We start from the raw sequence: 21,175 nt of genomic DNA, 5'->3' as shown, positions 1-21,175 counted from the left end.
AAAGAGCAGATAAAAGCTTGTGATGCATTGTGAGCTTGTAGATCGGCTATTATCTGAGAGTGACTGTTTTTAATGAAGAAAAATAATATACAAAGTCAAAAGACAATTCAAAATGGTGAAAGATAGTTAATAGACAAATTGCCGATGTTTCAAAACTCCTAATAAAACAAACAAAACAACTCTTTTATATATATATATTTATATATATATATAAATATATATAATTATTTTTTAGGAGTGATCTAGAACATTTGGATTTGTTTATACGTCATTGTTTGACAAATAGGCTAATAGCAGATCTACAAGCTCACAACAGACTGATGCAATGCATTGTGAGCTTGTAGATCTGCTATTATCGCTAGAGTTTATATATAAGCTATATATATTTCCCTCTATAATCCTATAGCTCAATAATCACAAGGGATGTGCAGGGATGGTAATACTTTGGACTTTTACTCGAGTCAAATTTTGAATACAGGCTTTTAGTACGTTGTAACAAGAGTATTTATATATTGGGGTATTGCTACTTTCAACTCAAGTAAACAAAACTTACTACAACTACTTCATCCACCACTGGAATCGCAATGGAATTGCGAGCGACACCGTCGTACGGCGTAGCGTAAGGTTGATTGAGTGGCGTGTTGTAGTCCCCGCCCAATGCCAGAGGTTCAAATCGTCGGGTTGATCATCAGGCCAGACAACAACATTCCAGCTTCAGCTGCGATCAGAACGGCTCGGTTTGGCACCAAACTTTGATTAAAAACTCAGCGATGGACGCCCTGAGAACGGCTGGAAGAGCTATTATCAGAAGTCCAAGTATCGCCAAACAGTCGTGGAACTCCGGCCGGCACAGAAGTAAGACGTTTTTTAATAAGAAAAGTTGATTTATAATAAAAAATGTAAACCTTTTTTCTATTAGTTTTCCAGTGTGGCTGACTTGACTCTAGCCATGGACCTGGACCAGAGTCAGTTTGGCTTTATTGTCAAAGTTCCTTAACGAACTGATACCCACTTTAAGTTTTAAGAAGTAAAGACAGTAGTTTTTTAGCCTTGGATCAGGACTATCATAGATCGTATTTTATCGAGTCTGACTTTGACTTTCGTATCTAGATGTGAAAATGTCAGAATCGATCAAATACATCTATGATAGTCTTGATCCAAGGCTAGTAGTTTTCCGTTATGTAGTTGCGATTTGCCGATTTCCATCGTGTGTAGACACAGTGTCGCGAAACGCAGTGACATTTGCATATTTCATATTTTCTTTAACACATTGGGGCGCTATAACTTGACATCCAAAAAAATGTGTTGTTGATGTGGCAACTGGCAATTAAGTGCATCCACTTGCCTTTTTAAATGTGTATAATGTATATCCGTATTATTCATTAGGCGAGGCAAGTTTAGTTGTTATTCCGACTACTAGGATATTCACAAAAGCATTGAAGTTAAAACACTGCGAAACAAACGCATTATAAAATTACATTTCAATACAATTTAATATAGGAATTAGGCCTTCAGTGGTTCTCAACCTGTGGGTCGGGACCCCCGGGGGGTCCACTCTCTACATGATTTATTATTTGGGGGAGCGGGGGGTCTCCAAATGACAGTGAAGTGGCAATTTAAGGACTTTTAAGAAAGTTGTAATCAAAAAAGCATTACTGTCTGCATCAAAAGTAATCAACAAATTATACTATTAAAACTGGCGAAACATTGGCCAAATTGTCAAATAATAAGAAAGCGCAAAAACTGTGAAAATAGCAGATCTACAAGCAATGCCAGGTGTTGTGAGCTATGAGCTTGTAGATCTAATATTTTCCACAATATTTATCTGTGGAACTGAGTCAAACTAAATGTAATGCCTCATTCTTACAGTACTTGTCAGGGTGGGGGGTCCCCAGTTCACATGAGATCATTTTGGGGGTCACTCACCGCCTGAGAAGGTTGAGAGCCCCTGGCCTGCATTACTCTATTTATTGACGAGGTGGTTGGTGGGGGTGTCAAATGATTAGTGCTTTTCCTCTGCTATTTGTCTTGTAAATGTTGTGACCATTGTTGTTCACACCGAGAGTCCACTTGGCTCAGCCCTGTAACACTTTAAATCTCACTTGATCTCTGGTTCTTCTGGGGTCTCTTTCTGTCTGAACGGCATGAGTCTCTACTTGTCTGTAGAACCATAACAACCAGCAGGAATGCTGCAGGTCAGCCAGTGCACAGCTACCGTGTGTTCAAGTTCAAGTTGGCTGCAGTTCATTTAACCACTTTAACCCTGGCATCACTATTTTGGGCATGTCACATAATGCGAAAATAACAGATCTACAAGCTGTGTGTTGTGGATAGTCTGTTTCCAGGTATATACTGCAGGGCTTAAGTGGTTAAAGGAGGTGTAGTGATGTTTTTGTAAAATAAATATTGTTGGAAAAGTTCGGTCTGACAGTGTTCTCTGTTATATGATGTTTGTTCAGTAACGGGGGTCTTTCCAGCTCTTTAGTAAACAGAAAATCTATTTTCAGTGTCGGGATGGCAACCAATTTCATCCAATCAGGAGGGAGAACCCCACAACGTGGTCCATTTTTGTCTGCAGCTAATTTGTTTTGTTTAATCGCCAATTTAACTTGTTTATCCTGTATGAGTTTCTCTGTCCTGACCTGGCTCCTGGCCTGAAAAAGTATTTTCTGTTTACTAAAGAGATGGGGAGACCCCTGTTACTGGACAGTCTAGCAGTGATTATGACCTTAAATATGTTTACAATATGTTTTTGATAACTTTTAACTATGAGAGGTAAACACATGTAAGTAATGGTCCATTTGTTTCCCTATTGTACACTCTTGGGAGTTACAAATGGATAAATTAACACTGAGAATTTGACTTAAGTGTTCCGCCCATAGATATATATAAAGGCTAGATGACTCACCCGCGCTGCTGGCCAATGGAGTACGACGTCGCCACATGGCGGCCATCTTGGGACGGTCATTCATAACATTATGTCTATGGTGCATATACTTTGAAATAACCATAGCGTGCTCAATTTACATCCGATTTTCAAACGGTTTGGTGTTTTGTAAACACCAAAGATGTAGTTATGATATTATTGTATTTAAAAAAAAAAACATGATTATAATTATAAGTATGCAGTATCATAACTACATCTTTGGTGTTTACAAAACACCAAACCGTTTGAAAATCGGATGAAAATTGAGCACGCTATGGTTATTTCAAAGTATATGCACCATAGACATAATGTTATGAGTGACCGTCGCAAGATGGCCGCGGTTGAGCTACGCTTGCGCCGCCCCTTGAGCCATCTAGCCTTTATATATATCTATGGTTCCGCCACCACCCATGATGGCCATTATAACATCCTTTTCACACCTGACGACATTCTTTTAAATGGGTCCAAGTTTCTATGCTGTTGCACTGTTTATTATCATCAAATATCAGTAGCTCAGACCCAAGCTGTTCCCTAGCAACACTGTTCCTCTATACACCTAAATTAGGTGTATAGAGGAACATTTTGAATGATCCCTGTAGAGGAGCATTAAAGATGATGACCTTAATAGCCCCCATTATGCCCTAGCAAAAGCCAGGTTATTAAGACAGTGGATTTTGATTTGAAGCACATTTTATGATGAACTGATGCTGACACATATTTTTACCTGCGGCAGGCATATTATGTAGAAAAAGATCAATGGCTCAGTTCAACACTTAGGGTACAAGGCATGCTGCTAGCCATGACCCATTTACTGATCTCTAATCTGGTTTGTAATGTATTGTTGTGCCCCAGAAGAACCTTACCTTATTCCCAATTATAGGGCAAACACTCCTTACCAACTGACCCACATCCCTCAGACGGTGACCTGACCTCCACACACACACCCGCTGCTGGCCCACAAGACCCATGGATTAAAGTTCTCAGTTGCCATGACTGATTTCAGTCATTTGAGTCCAGCATGGCTTAATAGAGTCCAGCATGGCTTTCTCTTGGCTTTCCCTAAAGGGTGTTTTATAACTAGCAATAGGATACATGTTTACTTCAGAAGCATCTGTCATGAACCATAATGGTCTGGGATATTTCATAAAAGCAAAGCTTAAATCCTCAATCTTTCATACAGTCTCTCAAATCACAGAGTGGGAACTTTTTATTTTTCTTTAATCCCTGGGGACCATGTCTGGACCAAGGATTTGTGTCCTACATTTGACCTACAGGACTAGGAATGTGGACCCTCTACAATATGTCTTGTATTACTTTTTTCTCTCTTCTTTCTTTCTAAAGAAGGATAAACTGAACAAGTGTTGCTTGTTCACTGTGGAGCCAGCAGCACTCAGGGCGCCATGCAGTAGAATATATGAGTCTTGTCTGTCTGTGATGCTTTGTAATGAAGACAGGGCTCTTCTTTATAGGGTTGAGATTTATATCCCTGTTCTCCTCAATACCTAGAAACTCCATTTCCCTTTAGGCTAAAGCCTGATTTATACGTTGTCTTACAATGTAGTATACGTTAAATTAAACATATGGAAATCGATCAACCCAAATTAGAGGAGTGATTGGGATACATTTTGGGGGATCTTTTGACACAGGCGATGTTTTGGTTTTGGGACGACAAGTGAATTGTCGATATTGCAAAACAAAGGCCATCTTAGATCTGCCATCTCTTATTAGCTGTCAAACTGCAGACAGTGGCTTTGTGCAAGGTCTGTGCATTTTAGTTATGCATAATAACACTGTCTTCTGTCTTGTGATATCTACTGCAGTTATTGTCAACTAATGTATTTAAATGCAACTGTTGGTATCATCTATAAAGGATTGTTATGGTTTTTCCGGCTCCTTTCTGGCTCATTGATGCGGTGTTCCTTGAATTATTTTTCAGTTTAGGTGCCCATTCAGCCCTACAATCACTGCCAAGTGCCTCTCAAATGTTTGTTTTTAGCACTGCATACACCCTGCAGACCCGTTTTATCACCTGTTTATGTTTCTACATCCTCCGAAGCTCTGTAGTATATTTGATTCCAGAATCCTTGCATGAACTCAAGAGTTCTCTCATACGGTACGTTTTAACAGCGGGCGACTCTCGGGCGATGCCGGGCGACATCGTCCAAAATATAAAGAAAGTTTATGAGAGCCGGCAACTACTGGCGATCGGGCGAAGTGGGCGGGGGGGGCGATGAAAGATGGATTTTCTTTATCTTTTTGGACGATGTCGCCCGGCATCGCCCGAGAGTCGCCCGCTGTTAAAACGCACCGTTAGGGTTGACTTTTGTTGAGTTTTCACAAAAATGTAAAATGGGACAACACAGTATTGAGTAAGATGAAAAAAATAAATGGTTGGTTTTTAGTAAATATTACAAAAGTTAAACACATACATTTAAAGTATTCATTTAGTCTGTGCCATGTCACTTATAAAGTTTCCCCATTTATTTTTAAATCTGTCCTTGAATACCAATTATTCCATGGGATTTTATATCCAAAAATATTAGCTGCATTAAAGCTCCACTATGTAACTTCCTTTTGTAAATCAAATGTTATTTTGACTAAACGGTATGGTAGAGTATGTTGTTAATACAATACAACGAACACAACTGCGGTGGTTGTAACTGGGCAACCCCAGTTACAACCACCGCAGTTGTGTTAGGATCCGTTAGGATTCTAACGATTCCGGTTTCCTTAACGAATCCCTCTTAACGGTCCGATTCCTTAACAGTTCCCTTTAACGATTCCTATAGGGGGTTCCAAATCTGTAACTCTGAGTGTACAAATGGAACCAAATGGACCATTTGGTTCCATTTGTACACTCCGAGTTATGGTGGTATTGTATTTGTATAGCAGCCGTGAGGTCCACATACCAGTGTGATAAAACCTGTTCCGTAAACGGTTCCAAATGTGATGGAACTGATTCCAGTTCCTCAAAGTTGGATCCGGTTCCTACGGTTCCGGATCCCAACCCTAGTTTTACTGGTATCTCTGCTCTACTATTGAGACATTTAGATCCTGTGGTCTGGTAGGACCACTATTGGTTGGCAAGTGGTACTCCCTGAAGGTCAAAGTTCACATTCTCCCCTGAGCAAGCAGGCGTGTTCTATTGGCTCTGGGGTAAAAATGTCAGCACTTGCTTGGGGGACCCGGTTCGAATCTCAGTTGGATATGAAAGTTAGTGTGTAGCTTTAACGTTCTCCCAAATCTTTCTTTCTTTTTTTTACAATTTGAAAAAATATGCACCACACGGTTGTTGTGTAACAAGTTTATTGCCTGTTATTCTTCCAGAATCCCATGTAATACTAGTGAGTTTGTGGATGTATATTGAGTCTTGCATATTTATTAACGTCTGTTATTTGAATCTTTGACTGTGCTTCACATTTTGCTTTCTAGAGCACTGATTCAACTCGAGGCTTGGTAGAAAGCAGATATGACCCAACTAAGGCCGCTTCTGTTTGGAACTTATTATGCATCCACAATCGCATTCATTGAAGTTTCATCTTGTTTTTCTAACCTTATCGTGTTTGTAAATTAGTCTCTTAACTGCAAGTATCTTAAACAATCTTTGATTTCAAGATGGGGCCCAACTGATAGTGGAATTTGCGGGCAGATAATGGATTTGGCCCAGAATGCCCATATGTTTCTCCAAGAATAAGATGCCCTTCAAGTCAAAATAATAAACATAACATTGTCTCATCCTCTTAGTCTTTTTCTTTTCAAAATCTTTTTATTCAGATTTTAAGACTAAAGCCCAGGGGTGTCTTAAGTCACACAAATTCTGAAGAGTAAGAACATCCTTCACATGTGTTAATGCAACCAATATTAACAATGTTTGTGCCGATTAGCGAATTAAGAGTTAAGCAGCTGCTCACGTCTCCACTGGAAGTCAAACCCCTTTCACCCTCTAAAAATGGGCCAAAACTCTTCTTTTAGTGAAGTTTTGTGTATCCTTACAGTTGGGTAGAGGCAAACATTGGTTAAGAAGCAAGATTTGGCATCCAGTCCCATTGTGATCCTGTGTCACAACTAAGCCAACAGTTGGGTTTCCACAGTGATTTAGTGTTTGCTGTGGACACACAAATCAGCCTGGGACGTGAACTGCCTGTCAGTGGGTCCTTTTGATCAGCATTGTCCAGTGTTGTCGCAGCGTGTTGGAGGAAGGGATTTCACACTCTGGTGTGTGTGTATGTGGAGTGGACACTCGTCTATCAATGTTTGGATTCGTCTTTGACTGAAATTACTTTTGGAATTCGGACCAGGAGAATTTGCTCTGTCCTGTGCCTTCTTTTAGATTTGCCCGCCTGCCATCTTGTACTCATGGTCTAAATGATATCTTGGTTAATTTACGATTATTAATATAACTGGTTTCCAAGTGATGATTGATTTATTTTTTGTTGACAATCAGCACCATCATGCAACAAAGCATGAATTGGGTTTACCCCAATCTCTGTCACTCTTTGTCTGTCTATATGTTCTTAGAACTTATCTGAGAAGTTTTTTTTAATACTAATTAATCTCTTGAAGTCCAGCAGATGAACTGATGGACCTGTTACACCCGGCTCATCTGGTTTCACTTGGTCTCTCCGGCCACTCGTGCGCACACAGCTGTCTCCCTCACGTGTCATGAGAGCCGACCTTTGAACCCTCAGCCCTTTGTATTTAACTGGGTCAGCGGTGCATGGTACCTGGTACCTGCTGCATGCCTGCGTTTCACAACCAGGCCAAAACAAGGCCACATGTTCTAGTGCGGTCGTCCCTGCGTGCGGTAACCCCTTTCAATCTGGCCTCCCTATTTTGGCCATGTCGTCATAGGTGAAAGTAGCAGAGCTACAGCGTTGTGAACTTGTAGGTCGGCTATTTTCGCCACACACCACCGTCGTACAATCAAGGTTTAACTTAGTTTGTCCCCCAGGGGTCTATCTATCTTTTTTCCCTCTACACCAAATGTATTGACCAAAAATAGCTGATCTACAAGCACACAATGGCATCGACCATTTTGCACCGAATCTTCTCCCCTCAGAATAGTATTAGGGTTCAAGTGGTTAAGAGGTTAACTGGGCATATGTGCACGTGAGTTCGAGAGCATTATATGTGGTACTGGAATGCAGCGGCTCCCAGAAGAGTTCAACTAGGAGAATAAGAAAGCATTTCTAGGTAACTGAGGTTGTGAGCAGTGTTGCCAGATTTTGCGAGAGGAATGAGCAACTAGGTATATGAAAACAAGCCCTAAAGAACAGCTAGGCACTATAAACCTATATACCTAATTACCTATACATCAGCTATTTGAAAATAGCAAATCTACAAGCTCACGATGCGAAGTGAGCTTGTACTTATACTATTTTTAAAAATCTTGGGGAGGGGGGGGAGTGAAACATTTTGAATATTTATGAACACAAATCCTGGTACAGGCTAAAGGATCACAAAATGCTGATGGGAGACCTATTCATTTGGGGGTCCTTGACATGATTAAACCGCTGGTTTAAACAACATTTATGAGCGAGCCCAAAATAAGCAACTACACGTAATAAACAGCCCAAAAACCCGCAACCCACACGCAACTACCAATGTGTACAAGCGACTTAACAGAAAAACAACCCCAAAGTCGCTTATAATAAGCAGACTTGGCAACACTGGGGTGAGTTGGCGGCCCTCCTCCTCCACATCTCTGTGGGAATCTCCTGTGTAAACACACTGGGGGTCGGGGGTCAGGGGCAGTACGCTCCACACACAAATTGATAAAGGCACCATGCAGAGGAAGCAACTGTTCCTTCCTTCCAACTGTTACTGTTACCTCTGCTTTCTCACGTACTCGTTCTCATGACTAGAGCCTGACCGATGGCAGATTTACGGGTCTGTTCCCGATTTCGGAGAGTCCTAGACCACCCATGTATCGACCGCTATTTGTAGGGGCAGGATCTTTTTGAAGTTCTTAGATTTGATTAAAGTTGGCATTGAAAACTTAACTTATAACAATGCGTCGCATCACTACACGTGAGCTGACTACATAATTCCCATGTCATCAAAAAGCAAAATAATGGCCAATATAAACCATTATATCAGTCTATTCATCGCTTATCATTCCGAATGGTAATATTTCTCAGTGTGCGGTGCTGTTTTGTTAACTTATTAACTGTTTTTAATCCCTTTTTAAAGTCGGCCATAACAGCCTTGATGAATAAGGATAGGCATTTTGTATTTTAAAAGAAGATGCCAGAGGGTTAAGACGAAGTAAAAGATTCTGATGACATAATCTAATGGCCTAGTTTTCAAAGCAGCAATCTGGATGTTTTATGTACTCTCGTGTCGTGACAGAGAGGTAATTGCAACTGTGGCAACTTATTCAAACCCAGGTGTGGGAACCTGGGAAACCAAACTTCTACCTCCCGCTCATCAAAGTCATTCCCGCTTGGCAAGGGAAGATAGGGTGCTTATGAGCTTCAGGCAGTACTACGTGTCAACCAGTAGGTGTCCTACCCGACACCAGGGTCTAAATGTCTCAATGGAAGAGTAGGGAAACCACGTCCAACCACTGCAGATGTTATGGTTATATTATATTAACATACTCTACCATACAGATCGGTTAAATTTTAACCGATCTAAAATAACCTAAATTCTGAATTGCAGCCTTAAAGAGACTTGTGAAAGTGTTGGGGACAAAAATATGAACTTCTCAACACACTTATTATGCCAGAGTCCACGCATCCTAGCTCCCAGCTCTCCCCCTTTTTTCTTGTTTGATTGGCAAGCTCTAGAAGTTTTACTCTGAGCGAAAATATTGACTTTACATCCACCTCTGGCCTAGATTGCTGTTTTTGCCAAAGCCGCGTCAGCATGAAAAGCAGCAGAACTTGGCCAACTTAAAAGCTTAATGTATACTTGTTTACATTGTAGTTTGCTTTCCGTGTATCTCTCGGCGGGATGGAAATAAACACGCTGTTCCTGGAAAGCCAAACAAACAAGCCGGTGCATGTGTTTTTCTCTCCAGAGCTTCCGGAGAACTGGACCGATACCAGGGAGACCATCCTGGAGGGCATGACCTTCAACCTGCGTCACCTTGGCATGACCCTAGTGGACCAGCCAAAGGGAGAGGAGCTATCGGCAGCCGCCGTCAAGAGGATCGTGGCCACGGTGAGGTTTGGGTGCAGTTAATCAAACTAATTGATTATAAAAAAGGTTTTAATGGATTAATAATCGATCCATTTTGGGCATGTCGTTATAGATTTCTTTGTTGTTGTTTTTAATAGTGAAAGTAGACGATATACAAGCTCAAGACACGTCACAACTCAATGTGATGCGTTGTGAGCTTTTAGATGGGCTGTTTTCACTATTTCTGCACGGCACGTATAATAATTAAGTTGTTAATCGATTCGTTGAAATATTTCCTTTTTTAAAGCATGCTTCTTGAATATTCAATAAAATAAAAAGTTATCGATAGAATAATTAAGAAAATTATCAATTCTGCAGCCTTAGGTGAAACCTTGGACAATGAAGTAAGGGCAAAATTGTCTCCCTCCCCCCATGTGAATATGGCCAGTTTGCTGTGCTGAATTGTCTTCTGTCTGATTCCAATGTAGGCCAAAGCAAGTGGCAAGAAACCCCAGAAGGTTTCCCTCAAGGTGTCTCCTCAGGGAATAATGCTACACGACAGACTCACCAACAAGCTGCTAGAAAACATCTCCATATACAGGTGTGTGTGTGTGTGTGTGTGTGTGTAAGAGAAAATAACACTGCATTTTGGCAAAGTGATTGTGTCAGTAACTCGGTGTGTGTCTTCCCTATGTCATTACATGCAAAAAAACCTCAAAAATAGGCTATGCTTAATAATTTCTACTCCATCACACACCGATGTCGCCTGGCGAAAATATCCGATCTACCAGCTCGCAATGCAACTCGTTGTAGATCAGCTATTTCCGTCACGCAATGCCGGCGTAAGACAAAGTGTGTTCGTAAATCCACTTTAAGAACGCTGGAGTGCACTCCACTGATCTGTCGACTGAAAGGCCAGGTTGTCCAAGGGTCTGAACATTTGTGACAATGATGGAGGAAGTCATTGCTAAACGCGATGATTGTAGCTTCTTTGTGGTCTAGAACAGTGCTTCTCAACCTGTGGGTTGGGACCCCCAGGGGCGTCCCCACATGATTTTCTTTTTTTTTGGGGGGGGGGGGGGGGGGGTACCCAGATGACAGTGAAGTGACATATACAGTAAGACTTTTTTTAATATGTCAACAACAAAAAAGACCTATACTGCATCAAAAGTAATCAACAAACTATGCTATAAAAACGGGTCAAACATTCAACAATTTGTCAAATAATATAAAAAAAAACGTTTTTAATGATATTATAACATTAATATTTTTAATATAAATGTTTAAAAATGAAATCGGAGTAGATTCTCAGAGCGTATTTGCGAATGCACCCGTGGATCAGGCTTAAATGGCTGAAACTCAGTTTGACTGTCTGCAGAATATCATACTGTACGGCCGACAAGCTGCATGACAAGGTGTTTGCCTACATCGCCCAGAACACCTTGAATGGGACACTGGAGTGTCACGCCTACCTGTGCTCCAAAAGGAAAGTGGTGAGTTGGCCGACTTAAAAACAACAAACATTCTATTGATTCAGCTTACTCTTGCAAGTGCCTCTGTTAAACACCTAATTATACTTAGTGGAATTAGGTATTAGTGATGTATGATAAGGTAGGTGGACTCGTATTTATTGCACCGATATGATCTTTTTTTTAATCTCCAAATGGTTTACACCCGGTTTTTCAACATTACACCATTTCAACATTACACCCGGTTTTAGCCACTACATTGAATTTAGATGTCACCTGATGTGTCGGTAGGTGGAGATCTCAGAACGTCTGGCTACATGAGACTGTATTAAGCCCATCTAAAGTCAGCCAAATGCCTTCAGATATAACGCAACTGTCTAGCAGTCGTCTTTGGAACAGGGTTTTTTCCCCACTGTATCCCCCCTAGCCACCCCCTGACCCCCCCCGCCGCTCTGGAAACCCTAGACGGCCACACTTCTAAGCCCCATCCATCAACTCCCTGTGTTTCTGGACGTCAAGAAGAAGGGCACTTTTCCTCTCATCTTCCCTCCATCCTCCTCCCATCCGTCTTCTAGGATAACATTCCAAGACCCCCTCCTCCCCATCCCCCCCACCAATGCCTACTCTATGCTCCGTCGTATGATGGTGGCGTGTGCCGAAAATAGCCAAATTAACAACTTGTAAAGTGGCTATTTTCCACATCCGACATCGTCATATAACAAAGTATGAATTGGGCTTACTCCACCCGTGTCTTCCTACATGGAGATTATAGAGATGGCATTGACCTCCTACTGTCCTATCATAACAGTTCTTGAGTCACAGGTCGCGAGGGCGCTAATGATTCTCAGTAACGGTTCAGGCATAACAAGGCCATTGAACATGACCTGCTTTGTGGATGTTATGTCACGTTTGTGACTGCCACTATTTTATGACCCTCTCATAGCCTTTGAAATCCCCCCCCCCCCTATCTGTTTAACCTCTCGTCGAGGTTATCTGTGAATGGCATTCTGTTATTTTTGGTGGGTTTTTTTTCAGTTAGACTTTAGACGCCATGCGTATGTTGTGTTACGCAGCACCACAACATCACGTCATACTCTACTGTAGAATGGTAATCCCTTTGCGTGCACTGGAATAGTACCTTATCACTGTACATAACATGCTGGGGCACGATTATGTGTTGAAGGCTCCTTGTGCAAAGCCAATTGAGAACCTCTGATCTGTCATACTTTATCTCCAGTGGCACTTTACAACACCTAAACAAAAATTGTCTACATTGTAATGTCAACAGGAATTACATTACAGATAAGATAAGAATGACATCTATTTATCCCTGAGGGGAGATTGGTCAACACAACAGCAGTTCCAGGTGCAGAGAAAGCAAGACTGCAAGATATTAAGATCACAATAAAAGAAAGCTAAAATGGTGGTGCTAATGATGCGAATATAACCACGGTGACGAAATTCAGTACAGAAAATGCAAAACAGTCTATATGGACGAACAATCTACATTTACAATTTAGGCATTTAGCAGACGCTCTTATCCAGTGCGACTTCAAAGTGCGAAATCAAGGTAAATGTCATGAACCCTTGTCAACAAACAACATTGTTATGATCGCTTGCTGATAATGTTTCTCGTGTTATCCAGGCTCAGGCTGTGACTTTAACAGTGGCCCAAGCCTTCAGGGTGGCTTTCGAGTTCTGGCAGGGGGCCAAAGAGGGTAGGAAAACGCACGTCACCATTCATTACTTCCAACCCCCCCCCCCCCCCCCCCCCACACACACACACACACACGCACACGCACACGCACACGCACACGCACACGCACACGCACACGCACACGCACACACACAACACACCTATCAGCTTGTGTCTGGGTTCATCCAACTCAAGTTTCAAACACCAAGGACATCTCCAGGATACAATCAGCTGCTTTTTACTATCTTCTCCTGATCAAGGAGATAAATGTCTCTTTTCTTCCTAGAAAAAGAGAAGAGAGTGAAGTCTGGCTCAGCTGGAGAGGCTAGCAGCAGTTCCCAGTCGGAGAGATCCAATAGCTTGGGCAGCTTGAAAGGGACAGGTGAAGACACACACACACAGACAAAGTAACTGAAAATGTATCATCTACACCTGAAGCCAACCAGTAGAGTTGCGTTGGCTCGGTTTCAAGGTTAAACACGTTGGATTTGATGTGGACAGCTGCCGATTATGTCACGTTTACGTACTGACGGGTGACGGCGCTTAGTCCATTTATATTGCATTAGTATTACGCAATAGGACAACGTGATAAATGTAATATTATGTTTGTTTATAAACTGAGCTGTGCACCGGGCTTAGTTGGTTATCAATGTCATATAGAGTACCGTCGTCACCCGTTCATCCCCTGGTTCACGGAAGTAATTTCTCTATGGAGAATAACATTGGGTCATCTTAGAATCGTCTCGTATAAGACTCTGTCGACAAAGCACACTGCTGGAAAGCCAGGGTTACACACAATTGGTGTTGATTTCACAGTTCATGTGTTCTGACAAGATGTGACATGGCAGAGACTCTCTCAGCAATTTGGCAACATTATGGGAAAAAAACGGTATGAAAACGTGAACCCCGCCCAACTCTACCAAACCACTGATGTAAAAAGGAGATATAAGAGAACATTGCTGGTTTTTGATTTGATGGAACATTGATGTTACAGATGTCATCACAGAGAACCTGCTGGACTTTGACGACCATGTTGATGTGATGGTGGAGAACAACGGCAATGTTGTAGAAGTTCAAGTGGACAACCACAGGCCCTCTGAGAATAATAACAACAACAACCCCCCAGCCTGGGTAAGATCTCCACATGCACAGTCACACACACATACACAGGTCTCACTCAGACACGTGTGTGTGTCTCTCTCTCTCTCACACACACACACACACACACACACACACACACACACACACACACACACACACACACACACATCTCGCACAAACAAGAAATGATTTACACAATCAACTACTTAATTACATTTTCCATGTGAGTGTTGGTGCCTGAAATAATTATTTCCACAGATAATGGTTTTAGTTAAAATGTCGGCTTTGTGCCTTTTTTAAATATGTTTTATTCCATTATCTTCCATTATCCACTAAACGTATGGAAGGCACTAAGAGATAACAGCAATCTAAAATGTAACACTGTTCAGCTCGACACAATCAAAGAGGAAAAATAAAGGCACATCTGTCAAACACTGAGATTCATCTTTTTTTTTCTTCCAGGAAACAGAAGATGGTTTGGAGGAAGCTTTCTCCAGGTGAGAGAAGATTCCTCTGTATGCTTCTAAGTTTAAACAGAATCCAAAATGATTCCGCCGTTTTCAACCACAATTTCCCAATCACCAAAACATTCTCCTCAAATTTCACCCCTAAAATGATCTTACCAGGCCCCATACTGGTGCTTCCTGTGTACTGCAGGACACAGTTATTCCCATCTGGTGGGCTTAGACAGAAAATTGTGTGAAATGGATCACAATTCACTTGGTGATGGTCTGAGAATGACCAATTCAAATGCCTTTTGATATCAACTAGAAGAAACTCTATGGTTGAAACTAAAGCCAGGCTCTAAATTATAATCAATCTACTTTGTTTGTATCTCCAGCTTTGCTCTGAATAGCTATGGGTCGTCTCCAGGTAAAATTGTATACTGCTATCCATTTAAAAAAGCCTTGTTAACTGTAGAAGCCCTTCATACTAACATAACCTCAATCCACCAATAGTAATCCATCACCTTAGATTCCATCCCAGTAACATAGTCTTGCTTTGCCAGACGATTGGCGATCTCTCCGCCTAGTACCGATATATCTGCAGACTTCTAATGGCAAGGTACTGTAGTTGCTGGAACAGCTGCAAGACTGGCTGCTAACGAAACCTATGGCCACTGCTTTGGAAACAGTCCTGTCACCGCCCCAATATGAAGGACCTCCCTTAGGACTGTGGCTGGATGGACGGATACATGGACCTTTTATTCATCTCGAGGGGAATTCTGATTGGTTCTGCAGTGCAGTTGTTTCCCAATATTTTTCCACCCAGTTTATAGCACAAAAGCTGTGACATTGTCCTCAGTCTCTATGGAACAAAACTATGGTCAACTTTCAATACTCAAATAGTATATGAAATAAATATAATGTGAGTGATATCTTCTGTTTCCTTCAAAAGAAAAGGAGACTTGGCAATTACCAATCTAGACATCCTTTACCCCAGGGCAGTTTATAATAATACATGACTGACACACCATAGGACTTTTTTGAATAATCATGTATTAGGGATTGTTAACTGGCTTACTGTAGGTCACTGCCCCCGTTTGATTTGCATTAGGCCACAGACCCTCATTTGATATCATGTTTATTTCTTAGACCCCAATCGATCCTTAGTGTTAAATTAAATCTGAGTGTTCAAATGGAACCATTTGAGTTACCGACCGATAAGGGCCCATTTGGTTCCTAACTATCAATCATTTAGCTGGGAACATTGAAACGCACTCAAGGACGCCAGGGGGGTCCCCGGACCCCACATTGAGAACCAGTTCTGTAGGTAATTTGAACTCTGCGGCATTCGTCCCACAAGCCACGCCATTCCTTCCATGAACCAAATGTCTTAAAGTAATCCTGTTGAGCTCTATCCAGACCTTGTGCAAGCATTGCCCCCTGGGCCCTGAGAGCAGAGTTACCAGACTATGACAACAGGGTCAGTGTGTGATGGCTCCTCTAGGTGCAAAGGCCCTGGGCTGGAAACATTTTCTCCCAGACGTTTTGTCACTTCAAATATTGTTAGTTGTCATTGCTCTGAACTACTCGGTTGACCTTCGAAGAATCTTTTGCAATTACGGCATAGCAGCAGAGGACATCACTAACATCCATGAACAAAAAATAGCATAACCTAATGAACTGTTGTTTCTTTAATTTACTAATCCTTTGATGTTCCGAAATCATACTTGCGCCTAGTTATTTGTCTTAGTCATCTTCTGGTCCTCAGTTAATGGTAAACACCCCCATTTCTCCCTCTTACTCAGACTCGCCGTGTCACGTACTAACCCCCAGGTCCTGGACATTGGGGTGACCTCCCACGACTGGCTGTCAGAACCCGACTGGGACGCCGCCAACGGAAATACTCTCATCAGCATTAGCCCCTCTGGGAACGCCATCTTCAGTTTCTGAACATAACGACACACCAGGGAAAGAAAATGACAGATGAGAACGGCGGGGTGGTTAGGTAAAGTGTAATCAGCGAATTTCAGCACATCAGTTGACTTTGGCACTCTTCCAAACTCTTCAGGACTAATACTTACAGTAGTCTCTCAATGTCGCCCTATGGAAGTACAAGGCCTGGCGCCACATGAATACCCTCACTGTCCCGATGTTTATACTTCTGGCAGGGTAGCTCCATAAGGGAATGGGTGTAGGACTATGAGTTTTGGTTTGGAATTTGGCCTCTTTGCCTTGTTGTGGGACTTTCTCTTAGAAGGGAAGTTGGCTGGTATTTAATGTGAATTTGCAACGTTTTGTTTTGCGGAGGACGTGTGAAAACCAGACCTTCCAAATGTTTTCAGTTTCGAGAGCTCACGTTGGCACAGTTTTCACATCGTGAATTGTCGTTCTGACAATAGAACGATGCAATTCATGCAAAATACCGGCAAAGTTCCCCTTTAATGTGTTTTCTACCCATCTAATGGTGTCTCCCTCTCATACCAAAGCACAACAGACCGCAAAGCTCTTATAATATCTATATATGCATTATACCATAAGCATTATTACCATCTGTTGACAAGTTGTCATGTCAAAATATTTTTTGTCTCGTTTACTCTTTTTTGTGTACTGTATTCATTTCAATGTGTGACGGTTGCTGCCGTGTCTAAATCAGTGTTTTGTTTTGTGTTATATATATGTTTAGGTTTAGTTATAATTTATAGTTTTTATTTTTTTGGTTCTTTCCGTGGACATGGTAGATCTAGCACAACTAATGCTTTCACGCAATCTCTATCACCAAGCCTTATGCTTAATTCATACTTCATCGTACGCTGTTGTCGCGTGCCGGAAACCGCAGATCTACAAGGTCACAACACGTCACATCACAATCTTGTAGAACGTCTGTTTTTGACGCTCAACACTGTTGTACGATGATTTATAAATTGGGCCTTTATAATAGGAAAAAGCAGGACAATCAAAAGTCTCCCTTTTGGCATCTGTACCACTAACATTGTTATTGCGCTAGGGTGGAAATGCAAGTGATTTATTTTAAGTAAAATCATTGTGGCTACCGCTGACTCAATATACTGTATATTAAATTTGAAATGGTGAAGTGTGACATGCATGTGAAGTGCATTTCTAATCAGTGTAACGTTTTCCTTTTTTTTTTTACTCTTGAATAAAGCCGATGAGTGTCAGGGATTCTACTTAGTCCAGTCCTGACATTCAATATTATGTACAAATATGCCGAATTAAAATAACTATGAACATTAAAGTGCTCCTTTGATATCTTAATTTGATCTGTGAAAGCAACGACTGCTGTGCAACGTGCGTCATATTTTGATGAGTAGTTCACCCCAAAAAATATTATTTTCTATCAGTTACACACCCCACAAAGCCTTGAATTCATGGAGCTTTTGTTTTTGTTGCATTTCGAAGTCAATAATTTGATAGAAATAAGTCATTTTTGGGGTGCACTACTCCTTTAACCTGCTGTGATCTCCATAATGAAGTACTTAGGCTACTGTAACCTCTCTTAAAATCCATAACATTCAGGTCCATGTCATTTGGGCAGCAGTCACACTAAAATAATTGATACGGTAAATACATAGTTAAGTATGTACATAAGTCATGGTGTAGCACTCTGAGGTGCTTTGAAGGTGCAGTCTGCATGGGACAATATCTAAAATAGAGTATACACTATGTATGTACAGTCCAATTAGTAGTAAGGCCAGGTGTGACTGCTTAAATCAGACATCACCCACACCCCGTAAATGTGTGCATATGTTTGTGTGCAATATTTGTAATTTATATAAAGTGGTGGGATGTGCTGCTGGTTTCACATTTGGTACGATTGCTTTCCAACTACACCTTCCCTCACCTGTTGGCTTTCACATTAGTAATGTTTTTCCATACCCGAGTACACTTGCGAGGGAGGGAAGTGGGGCAGAGTGGGAGGGAGGGGGAGAGAGAGTGGTCATATTGCTGTGAGCTTCTGTGTTTTGATACACTTGGGTTTTCACACCTGATACGTATACCGTTACATGAAGTATACTCCAGACAATAATGTTCACACCTATCAAAACATCTGGCAAGTGGACCCAGGTCCGGATCCGAGTCCACAGGCAGTAGGAGGACAGGTTACAGGCCTCTATAGGGTCAATCTGTCATAAACCTGATTGCCTGGGGGAAGCAGTTTACTTCCACGTGTTAATGCTGTGGTGTGCGTGTGTGGTCAGTCATGTGAGTTCAAGTTTATGGAGCTTGCATCATGCAGGCCCGGCTCATGTAAGCGCTTTAATTCAAACACTGGCACAGTTCCAGCTTTACAGTTTGCATACATTTTGAATATGAAATAGAGAACTGACCATATAATGGGTTACATATTATGTACCTGGTTAAATATTACAAGGAAATGCTCTGAGGTTATATGGTCAGTCCTATAGTCTAGGCAAAGATGAATTAACCACTTAATATAAGCTCCATTTCATATTTCGGCATACAATGGTGCTGCACAGCTCAAATAAACAGATCTACAAGCTTGCAACGTGTTGCATCACAATGCGTTGTGACCTTGTATTTTCAAATACCGGTAGCCGGTACTTAGGTGGTTAAAGTTATATCTAGAGTGACTCTATAGATTAATAACTTGGTATCATTTGTATGTTCCAGTATCTGAATGAAGTTGGAGCCTTTCAAGAAAGATAAGAGCATGTCTGATTTTCTAACAGCAGAGGGCAGCATGCCACTATGCCTATTGCCTGCCCTATTGAGTCAATGCCATAAAGAAGATACTGTAGGCTATAGCTGATGCTTTAAAGAACTAGTAGTGTCTGTGGGCTATGTTACAGTATCATGGGGGGCTGTTTCCTCACAGCAAGAAATTCCTGGGTTTGAATCCCACTGTGGGCTGACTAAGGCCTTTCTTCATGCAGTTGTTCTTCCTGTACATGCCATTGCCGTCGACCAAAATGCACTAATAGAGCTGAAGCTGGTGTCTGGGGAATGGCTGGGGAATGGCTACCCACTGCGCTTAATGCTTAGGATGGGTTCAATGCAGGATTAATTATGGGTATGTGTAAAAGTTGCTGGGTAATAAATAACAGAACACACAGTTCCTCAAGCTCTGTGAATGGAGTTTTACAAACATTAGGCTACCATATAGTGACCTCTCAATGTTGACAAGACCAAGGAGCTGATCGTGGACTACAGGAAGAGAGAAGGGAGGCTTGATCCCATTGCCATCAATGGGTCTGCTGTAGGGAGAGTCAGCAGCTTCAAGTTCCTCAGTGTTCACATCATTCATTCATCGATTGATTGATTGACATGCAGTACAATGAGTTAAAAACTCACACACAAATGGATGACACAGAAAAGCCAAAGGCTTGTTTCCATTGTGGTCCATTAAACATTCAACACTCAAACAACTGGACAAAACAATAGCAAAAACTACGCAGAAATATAGAAAATCTATTTAAACTGTTTAAATTCACGATGATCCTAGGCTAAACGCAATAGACAAACAGATGCATTCACTATAAGTAAAACACATTTCCACAGTTCCTGCAGCAATGTATGGTGTTTTTTCCATCCATTAGCATTCCAGAGGGAACACGTTCAAGGTTCTACGTTTTTTTTATGTTATGTCTTGTGTAAAGGTTTGGCTCCTCGGGCATTCTAGCAGCAGCATAGTAATGATGATAAACATCAGTAGTGATGCAGGGTTGGGGGGGGGTGGGGGGGGGGGTGGGACAGGCATTATACTGTACACTAATAGCAGTCTGTGAATGGCAGCAGCAAAATAGACTAAAGAGAAATGTGTGTGCGTGTGCGCGCACTCTCACGGGCCACTTCACTAGACACACCTCTCCAACTGCATGTCAACACAAATTTCCAACGTGCAGATCACATGGTAGCAGCTCAGTGCACCCAGGCACAAACTGCACAAATGGTCAAGACACAGAGGTCCTCTCTCACCTCAAGCAGCTGAAGAAGTACAGCATGGGGCCCAAGATCCTATGGATCCTTCTACAGAGGCACCACTGAGAGCATCCTGATTGATACATCACTGTCTGGTATATGAACTGTACTCCCCTCAACCGCAAAGCACTGAACAGGGTTATATACTGACAGCCCAGAGCATCAGTGGATGTGAGCTTCCCTCCATGAAGGACAATTCATTTCAACAAGTAGCAGGCTATTGAACCTGGAACCTTCCAATTCCAAGATGGCCACTATGGATGTGGAATGGTGGACAGATAGACAGGACAGATACATTACAAATAGGGGTAAAGAGATACATCTATGCTTCAAGAACAAAAAATTATAAATTAGAGGGAGAAAACGGGTATACAGCATACAGAGAATAGAAATAAGCAACTGCCACAGTTAAGATCTTTTGATCCCCATAAAGATAGGTGCAACAGGGCACACA

At 41.7% G+C, this 21,175-nt stretch overlaps 1 protein-coding gene across 2 annotated transcripts; it reads left to right on the top strand.

The window, feature by feature from the left end:
- Positions 1-717: 717 nt before the first annotated feature.
- ldlrap1a (low density lipoprotein receptor adaptor protein 1a) lies at positions 718-18,009 on the top strand. 2 transcript variants are annotated; one of them, XM_084079892.1, is made up of 9 exons: positions 718-855; positions 9,951-10,093; positions 10,540-10,652; positions 11,430-11,544; positions 13,166-13,238; positions 13,503-13,598; positions 14,223-14,347; positions 14,780-14,814; positions 16,569-18,009. In XM_084079892.1, exons 1-9 carry the CDS (start codon positions 771-773, stop codon positions 16,711-16,713), a joined length of 930 nt encoding a protein of 309 aa, XP_083936018.1. In that variant the 5' UTR covers positions 718-770; the 3' UTR covers positions 16,714-18,009. The 2 variants fall into 2 exon arrangements, with proteins under 2 accessions (XP_083936018.1, XP_083936017.1); XM_084079891.1 differs by having other exon boundaries at positions 14,211-14,347.
- Positions 18,010-21,175: the final 3,166 nt, after the last annotated feature.

The sequence above is a fragment of the Gymnoscopelus microlampas genome (genome assembly GCF_963454915.1).
Source record: "Gymnoscopelus microlampas genome assembly, chromosome: 15".
Taxonomy (NCBI): Eukaryota; Metazoa; Chordata; class Actinopteri; order Myctophiformes; family Myctophidae; genus Gymnoscopelus; species Gymnoscopelus microlampas.
The sequence above is the reverse complement of the archived record's forward strand: the minus strand, read 5'-3'. Positions and strand labels throughout refer to the sequence as shown.